The following is a 7,909-nucleotide window of genomic DNA, read 5'->3' as shown; positions in this document are numbered from 1 at the left end:
GCTCGATTTTATAAGGTCTGTGACTCCAGAGGCTAATAGAGGGCGGGCGCTGGGTTTGAACCCAGGGCCTCCCTCCTAGGTTCTAGCTGAGTACTCTGCCACCACACTTCCTCCTAACCTTCATTCCGGGTTTTGATTCATTCTTTTTGTTTGCTTTTGGAGTTTCGTATTGTTTTTGAGACATGGTCTCTCTACGGAGCCCTAGCTGTCCTGGCTGGCACTCACTGTGCAGGCTAGGCTGACCTCACAGAGCTTCGCTTGACTCTGCCTCCGAGTTGAAGGCATGGACCCACTACTGCCGGGCCTAACTGACTTGAATTTTGTGTGTTCATTCCCTTCCCCAGTACAGACGCTTTCACCACCTCCTACAGAAAAAGCATTTCTCTGCTGGCCTTGCAGTACCAGTCTACTTTAGGGGTCCCCGCCCCTTTTATCACCAACGTCAGTACCTTGCTCATATTTTTTTAACATCTTACCTGAATGTTCTTAAGATTTTCGTGTTCTCTACATATTTTCATCACTGCGTATGTAAATGCCACGTTAAGCTGACTTGGGCTGTGGACAGACCCGTAAAGAAAACAACTAAGACAACTTTCCTAGAGACAGCGCGCAGACCGCCGCGCATGCGTGTGTACCGGCCCCCCCACCCCCCGGTAACACGCAGGCGCGCCCAGGCTACACTCACAGGGAAGTGCGCCTGCGCCGGCTGACGCCACGCCCTGCCAGTCGCCCGCTATAAAACCTCGCGCCTTTCCTCGCGAGAAACGAGTAGCTCATGCTCGCTGCAGGGGTCGGAGGTCAGGGCGAGCGTCTCCCGGGCCGAAGGAGGAAGATGGCGGTGGAATCGCGCGTTACCCAGGAGGAGATTAAGAAGGAGCCCGAGAAGCCGATCGACCGCGAGAAGGTGCGGGCGGCGGGCCGCTGCGGGGCTGAGGCGGGCGGACGGGCGGGCGGGCGCGGCCTGCCTGCGGGTGGGCGGGAAGGCCAAGCGGCGCGGCCGGGGCTGACTCCCCGCCTCTCCCCAGACCTGCCCGCTCCTGCTGCGGGTCTTCACCACCAACAACGGCCGCCACCACCGCATGGACGAGTTCTCCCGCGGGAACGTGCCCTCGAGCGAGCTGCAGATCTACACCTGGTGAGCCGCCCGGGACTGGGGCCTGGCGGGCTGCGCCCCGGGGAGCGGGCTCTCTCTCCCCTTGCAGGGACGCGGGCTTACCCGCCTCGGAAGGCTCTAGGGAGCGATGAGGAAACGGTAGGGTGGAACGGACGGACCGGCCCGGCTCCCGCCATATGGCTACCGGGTACAGAAACACGTAGGTCGTTTAAAATGCCACGGCGAGATGGGAGACGATCCGGAGTTGGGTGCTGCGAGCTGTGCTCAGAGCGTTGACACCGAGACGCCTCAAGTATCCCAGCACCGGCAAACCCGAGTCCTTTCTGCTCTGGCACTCGGTGTGAAAACGTTTGGTGGTGGTTCAGTGAAGACGGCTGTGCACTCAGCTAGGACCGTACAAGCTTTGTGTCGGGTTAACATCGTAATGGGTTTTGGAAAGCAGTAAAAGCTAATTTTAATATATTTTTGTTGTCGCAAAATGTAACCAGAAATTTGCCTCTGTGACTTTTGGAAGCTGTGCTCCACTTTTAAAATCTTTTCACACACATCACAACTAGAAACTCTGTACCTGTTATGCAAACAGTAATTTCTTGTTTCTGGTGGATCTGTGTTCGAGGCCAGCCTGGTTTACATGGTGAAGCCCACAGCCAGGGCTACACAGAGACCCCATCTCAAACGCACACCCCCCAAAACAAAAGGTAGTGATTGAAGAAATAATTCAGTAATGGCTTAATGTAAGCCACTTTCCAAATATTAAAATTCCGTATGTCTTCCCAACGACTAAGATTTCGAATTTGTCAGTACTTTCCTTACACCCTGAGCTTGTAACGAACTGCCTTTCTGCACAGAGCACAGCTTTTCAGAGGTCACCTCTCTGTATTGTTCGAGAACCACATGGGTGTCAACAGAAAAGGAATGCAGTGTTTTTTTACTTGGAAGCTGTATGCATCCTTCAGTTTATCCTTACGACTTTCGGCTGGTAATTCAGGCCCATTCAGACTCATAGAGCCTACTTAAGTTTTAGAAAGTTGCCTCCAAACAAAAGAAAATTAGTTATCTCACCTCATAGTTTATGCCAGCGTTGAAGTTCACTGAAGGCAAAATTTCAATTTTCAGAGTTAAAGAATAGAATATGAATTCTGAGAAAGTAAAATTCAATTGCAAAATTTCATAAGGTCACAGTGAAAGTCTTTCCGTGTGAAGTTTCACAACTCTGACTACACAGTCTCTGTGCAGCTCTTCTGAGAAAATAAGACTTTATGTGGAGTACACTCGGCATGAACTACATATTTTTGTGTCATAGTTTCAGTATGCTATCTTTCAGTTTTTAATTTATTTTTACGTATATGGGTGTTTTACCTGCATGTGTTTGTGTGCACCATATGAATGCCTGGTGCCCATTGAGCGTAGAAGTGGGGTAGGTTCCCTGGAGTAACATGGGGTTGTAAGCTGCCCTGTTAGTGCTGGGAATTGGAACAGGGCTTTGCAGAAGCATCAGGTGCTCTTAACTGCTGAGCCAGCTCTTCAGCACTCCGCCCTCCCCCAACCCTTGGCAGTGGTGGTGCCCACCTTTATTTAATCCCTGCACTTGAGAGGCAGAGGCAGGTGAATTGAGTTTGAGGCCAACCTGGTCTACAACTGACCAGGACAGCAGTGAGTTCTGGAACAGCAGAACAGCCAGGACTGTTACACAGACACCCCGTCTCAAAAAGAAGAAAAAGGTTTTTAGGTTCTGAAGAGAGCTGAGTGGATAATAGTGCTCACGGGCCAGAGTTCAGTTCCCACACCCGTGTCGGGAGCTCACAGCAGCCTCTTCCCAGCGCTAGGTCATCCAGTGCACTCCTGCCTCACACAGACATTAGGCACACACATGGTGCACATAACATATGCAAGCAGAATACTCATAAAATGTTTTCCAGAATTCCTCTTGAATTTTGTATTTTAACGTGCAGAGAGGCCACAGTGATTATTTTTTGATGGGTAAGAATTGTGCTATATTTCATTGCGTTCTAGAAAGCAGTATGTATGTACTCTTGCAGTGCATAAAGTGGCCTTTGGTCTGGAACATTCCCATGGGAAAAGATAGGGGAGACCTTCTAATCTGTTTCTAGAAATATCATTCCCTTTTCTGGGCTTGTATACTTCTTTATTCCGCTGAAGTGTGTGTGCGCGTGCAAGCGTGAGTGTGACCACCTCTGCTCTGTCTGTTCCCAGTGGGGAGGAAACAGGTGAACCATGTCTGTAGTGAGATAAGGATGGCAGCTTGGGGGAGCCTTTGCTGATCTAACTTGTATCTTTGTGAGCAAAGTATTTATAATAATCAAGTATTGTCTTTCTTGGTGACTGACACCTACAAGTCACTCATTAGCTTGATGACAGACTGGGACTTAAAAGATGCCAGGCATTGGCATCCTGTGATATACTGTATGCAGGAGACCCTCCCCTAGAGGTGACAACAGGTGGCACTCCAGCATTTATAGATTGGAGCTGAGGATGTAGAACTCAGCACAGCTGAACATGGTAGGTAACGGATTTTCATCTGTGTTTAAGAGCTAGAATGGAAAGCCTTAATTAGGGCAAGCTGGGGCAGCTAAATGAGTGGGTTATTTTAATCAGACTAGCAGAAAGGAGCCTATAGTTTATCTTAAAGTTTCATGTCCTTGACTTTATTTATTTATTTTTTTGTTTTTTTTTCGAGACGGTTTCTCTGTGGCTTTGGAGCCTGTCCTGGAACTAGCTCTGTAGACCAGGCTGGTCTCGAACTCAGAGATCTGCCTGTCTCTGCCTCCCGAGTGCTGGGATTAAAGGCGTGTGCCACCATCGCCAGGCTATGTCCTTGACTTTAAAAAGTCATTTTTTATTTTGTGTTGTGCAGTGTGCAAGTACTACAACATTTGTAGAAGTCTGAGGGCAACTTTTGGAATATCTTCTCTCCACGTTTACTTGAGAATTCTGGGGATTGAACCCAGGACAGCAGGCTTGTGCAGCAAGTGCCTTTACCTACTGAGCATCTCACTGGCAGATTTTCATTACACTTTTGCGTATATATGTGGCATGTGGGGTGTCATGGTACGTGTGTGGAGGTCAGAGGGCAGGTTGTGGGAGTTACATCTGTCTTTCCATGATGTGGGTTCCTTGGATCAAATTCAGGTCATCAGGCTTGGCAGCAAGCACCTTTACCTGCTAAGAAGCCATCTTCTGCCTCCATCATTAGGATTCTATGAGAGAACGAGAAATTGCATATCCTATGAAGATGCTGTCCCTGCCCATTGATTCTAAGATGCATTTCGATTTTAGGGGCTGTAATGTATGAGAGATTATTTATCTTAGAAATTAGACAGTTTGTGTAGTTGAATAACTTGGACTGGTTTTTCTTGTAGGTAAGTATATCACTGAGCCAGATATTGTTATGTAGCCTCAGAAGAGTTATGTGGGAATCTCTTTAATCTCTTGTAGCAAGATTAATTTATTGATGTTTTTAGCATTGAGGACAACACAGGATATATTCAGAGGCAAATTAATTTATTATTTAATGTGTGTTTGTGCATATTGCACGAAATGCTTGAAGAGGTCAGAGGACAGCTGTGGAATTGGTTCTCTCCTGACCTTCACTTGGGTTGACACAGGTAGCCAGGACTGTGTAGCAAATTGCCTTTTCCATGCCAGCCATCTTGCAGTAAATCATAGTGCAAGGGCCCTAGAGTATGACTTTACTATGTGCTGGTTTTATGCCCTTGTTATACTAATGTTTATCAATCATCTTTTCAAAAAAATTAGGATGGATGCAACCCTGAAAGAACTGACTAGTTTAGTAAAGGAAGTCTACCCAGAAGCCAGAAAGAAGGGCACACACTTCAATTTTGCAATTGTTTTTATGGATCTTAAAAGACCTGGATATCGGTAGGTGACTTGTTACTTTAATTTCTGTAATCTCTGGACTTTGCAAGAATTTCCCCCCTACCCCCATGTCTCTGTCAAGAGGATGTTCTCAGTCTGTTTCAGGCTCCAGTGTTGGAATTACATCATAAGCCGCCAGGCCTGGCTTTGGGATAATCTTAGTGCCAGTGGTGGTGCCCATCAGTTTATATTCAGAGCTCAAGTGCTTACATTCTGGAAATTTGTTATGTATAGATCATTCCCTGTTCTCTGTAGTCTGTACTGTTTGCTGATGCATTTCTAGTCTATTAACAGTTGACTTCCTTTCCAACAGAGTTAAGGAGATTGGCAGCACCATGTCTGGCAGGAAGGGCACTGATGACTCCATGACCCTGCAGTCACAGAAGTTCCAAATAGGGGATTATCTGGATATAGCCATCACTCCTCCAAATCGGGCCCCTCCTTCAGGACGGATGAGACCATACTAAATTCTATTGACTTTCTTGAAGTTATTTTTCAGCCAGTTTGTAAAATAAACTTACTTAATCTTTTCCTCCCTTGAACCTTGCCATTAAGCCTTTAAATTTTAAGCAAATTGTAACACATTTATTTAGGAATTAGAGTTGGATGTACTTTGGTATATTAAAGAAAATGTATGTTTTAAATCCTTCTGTAAAATACAAAGAAAAGTGCTCTTAGCATTCTGTGTAAAACTATTGTGAAATACATGTGTGCAATTAGCCCATTTGTGAAAGTTAATGGTGACGTGGGAGCAGTCTCAACTCATGGATTTTTATTAAGCAGCAGAGGGCATTTTAAGCCCTAAAGAGGCAGAACAAGAAAGCCATGGAGTTTGTATAAAATGGTGCAGTATGTTTGTGACCTTAGACTAGAGGCCTGACTAAGACGAGTTGAAGAAGCTATCTTGTGTTGGAAAAGTTTGGCTCACTTAGGTGACAAGAGCTGGAGAGATGACTTTGGTTAAGAAAACTTGTTGCTCTTGCAGAGAACCCAGGTCCTATTACCAGCATCTCCGTGATGGCTCACATTCTAACTCCAGTTCTAGATGAGAGCCCTTCTCTTGACCTCAGCATCAAGCATGCATGTAGTGGAGAGAGGAAATGACTCGGTCTAGGCTACAGTGAGCTACTACCTTCAAGAGCCGAGAGTGGAGGGAGAAAGGAAGCAGGTCCTGTGAACTGCGGGAGAACTGCGAAACCTAGTGCCTGCAGGGCAGCTGAGATGGCTGAGCAGCTGAGTCATGGACTAGGTGGCATTTGTTTCAGTACCAGGTGTGTCGATGTGCGTGCTGGCACATGTGTGAAGGGCAAGTGAGGAGGGAGAGCTAGTTACTGACAGCTGGGCTTGTCCTACTGCTTAGCTGTGCCAGGTACCTTCTCAAAACCTCCACAGCTGAGGTGCAGTGATTGACTCCTGTCCACAGGTAAGGCTGTGCCTGCTTGAGTTCAAGGCAGGCATTTGGAATAACTGACCCTGCTTTATTGAATTCATACACAATTAGAAACTCCAATCTTAAAAATTCATGGTAGTTTCCACTTTCAAGGTGGTTAAGAGAGAATGACTGCCTGTTGGGTTTGTTGTCATAAACACTCGCCAATGGCTATGATTTCCTAGGGTTGACAATGAAATAAACTTCTCAAAGTATTTATTGCATTGGGATTAATGTTGTCCAGGTAACCATTCTCTGAAGACTAAAAATCCCAGATTTTTTTCCCCTCAAATAAGGAAATTCCTAGGGGCACTAAGCTAAAACCTAAGATCAAAATAAAATGACATTTATCTGGAGGAAGGGGAGCGTGAACTAGGACAACGTTGGGAGCTGGTTCTCTGCTTCCGCCGTTGAGTCCCGAGGTTGTCACTCAGGGCAGCAGGCAACTTTACCCACTGAGCCACTTCACTAGCCCCCAAGTGCATCTTAACAATTTCGTTATTTTATGTATATGGGTGTTTGCCTACAAATATGTGCACCACATGTATGAATGGTCCTTTCAGAGGTCAGGGGGTTGTGTCAATTGTGGACAACTGGTTGTGAGTCTGCATGTGGATGCCAGGAACCAAGAGGGTTCTCTGTAAAAGCAACAAGTTCTCTCTCTGACCCTTGGTCAATTTTGAGACAGGGTCTCACTGTGTAGACCAGACTGGCCTAGAATTTGGAGAAATGACCTGCTTTCTACACCAGGTCAAAGGCATGTGGGACCACACCTAGTACAAAGAGCATTTTTAATACCAAACACTTCAGTCACTTTAGCAATTCACCTGGAAAGGTCCTGTGGTGATACTTTTTGGTTTCTCATGGATCCACCTGCCTCTGCCTCCCAAGTGCTGCAATTAAAGGGGTGTGCCACTATCCAGCATGTGCAACCCAGAGCTTGGCACACAGCTGTTGGTTGATTCCAAAGGGGGAAGGACCGCCTGTCCCTCTGCTCTGCACTGTAGGTTGTTGAGATGTCCTAACCCTGTTCAGCAGCTTTTCACCACTTCCAAGGAAACTTCATGTACAGCAACTAAATTAAATAAAAAACGTTTTTAAGATGGTGTCTCTACTGTAGTCCTGCAACTCTCTAGTTAAGGATGACCTTGAACACCCAACTGTCCTGCTATTGGTTGTTCCCAACTAAAATAATTTGAACGAGGGGAACTTTCAGATAGTAATCAGAAACTAGGAAAAAAACTTGCTGTTTCTGATTTGCTCCACTCAAGTTTTCCAGCAGTGACAACAGGTGACTTAAATACAAAGAGACAGATTCTTAAAAAAATGTAAGGAAGAAGCCTGGCAGTGGTGGCACACGCCTTTAGTCCCAGCACTCGGGAGGCAGAGACAGGCGGATCTCTGTGAGTTCGAGGCCAGCCTGGTCTACAAGAGCTAGTTCCAGGACAGGAACCAAAAGCTACGGAGAA

The 7,909-nt window shown here is 46.4% G+C and overlaps 1 protein-coding gene across 1 annotated transcript; it reads left to right on the top strand.

Annotated features, from left to right (window-relative positions):
- Window positions 1–746: 746 nt before the first annotated feature.
- On the top strand, window positions 747–6,655 carry Sap18 (Sin3A associated protein 18). Its single transcript, XM_005355426.2, has 4 exons — window positions 747–904; window positions 1,026–1,135; window positions 4,892–5,014; window positions 5,325–6,655. The coding sequence occupies exons 1-4, from the start codon at window positions 776–778 to the stop codon at window positions 5,476–5,478; spliced, it is 516 nt and encodes a 171-aa protein (XP_005355483.1). The 5' UTR covers window positions 747–775; the 3' UTR covers window positions 5,479–6,655.
- Window positions 6,656–7,909: the final 1,254 nt, after the last annotated feature.

Source organism: Microtus ochrogaster, chromosome 17 (assembly GCF_000317375.1).
Source record: "Microtus ochrogaster isolate Prairie Vole_2 chromosome 17, MicOch1.0, whole genome shotgun sequence".
Lineage (NCBI taxonomy): Eukaryota > Metazoa > Chordata > Mammalia > Rodentia > Cricetidae > Microtus > Microtus ochrogaster.
This window is presented reverse-complemented; position numbering and strand designations above follow the sequence as displayed.

Bases quoted from the DNA above. Each gene is read 5' to 3' on its own strand.
- Sap18 (XM_005355426.2), top strand. From the start codon at position 776: ATGCTCGCTGCAGGGGTCGGAGGTCAGGGCGAGCGTCTCCCGGGCCGA. The intron at 1,136-4,891 runs GTGAGCCGCCCG...CAAAAAAATTAG, and splicing joins GAGCTGCAGATCTACACCTG to GATGGATGCAACCCTGAAAG. The intron at 5,015-5,324 runs GTAGGTGACTTG...CCTTTCCAACAG, and splicing joins CTTAAAAGACCTGGATATCG to AGTTAAGGAGATTGGCAGCA.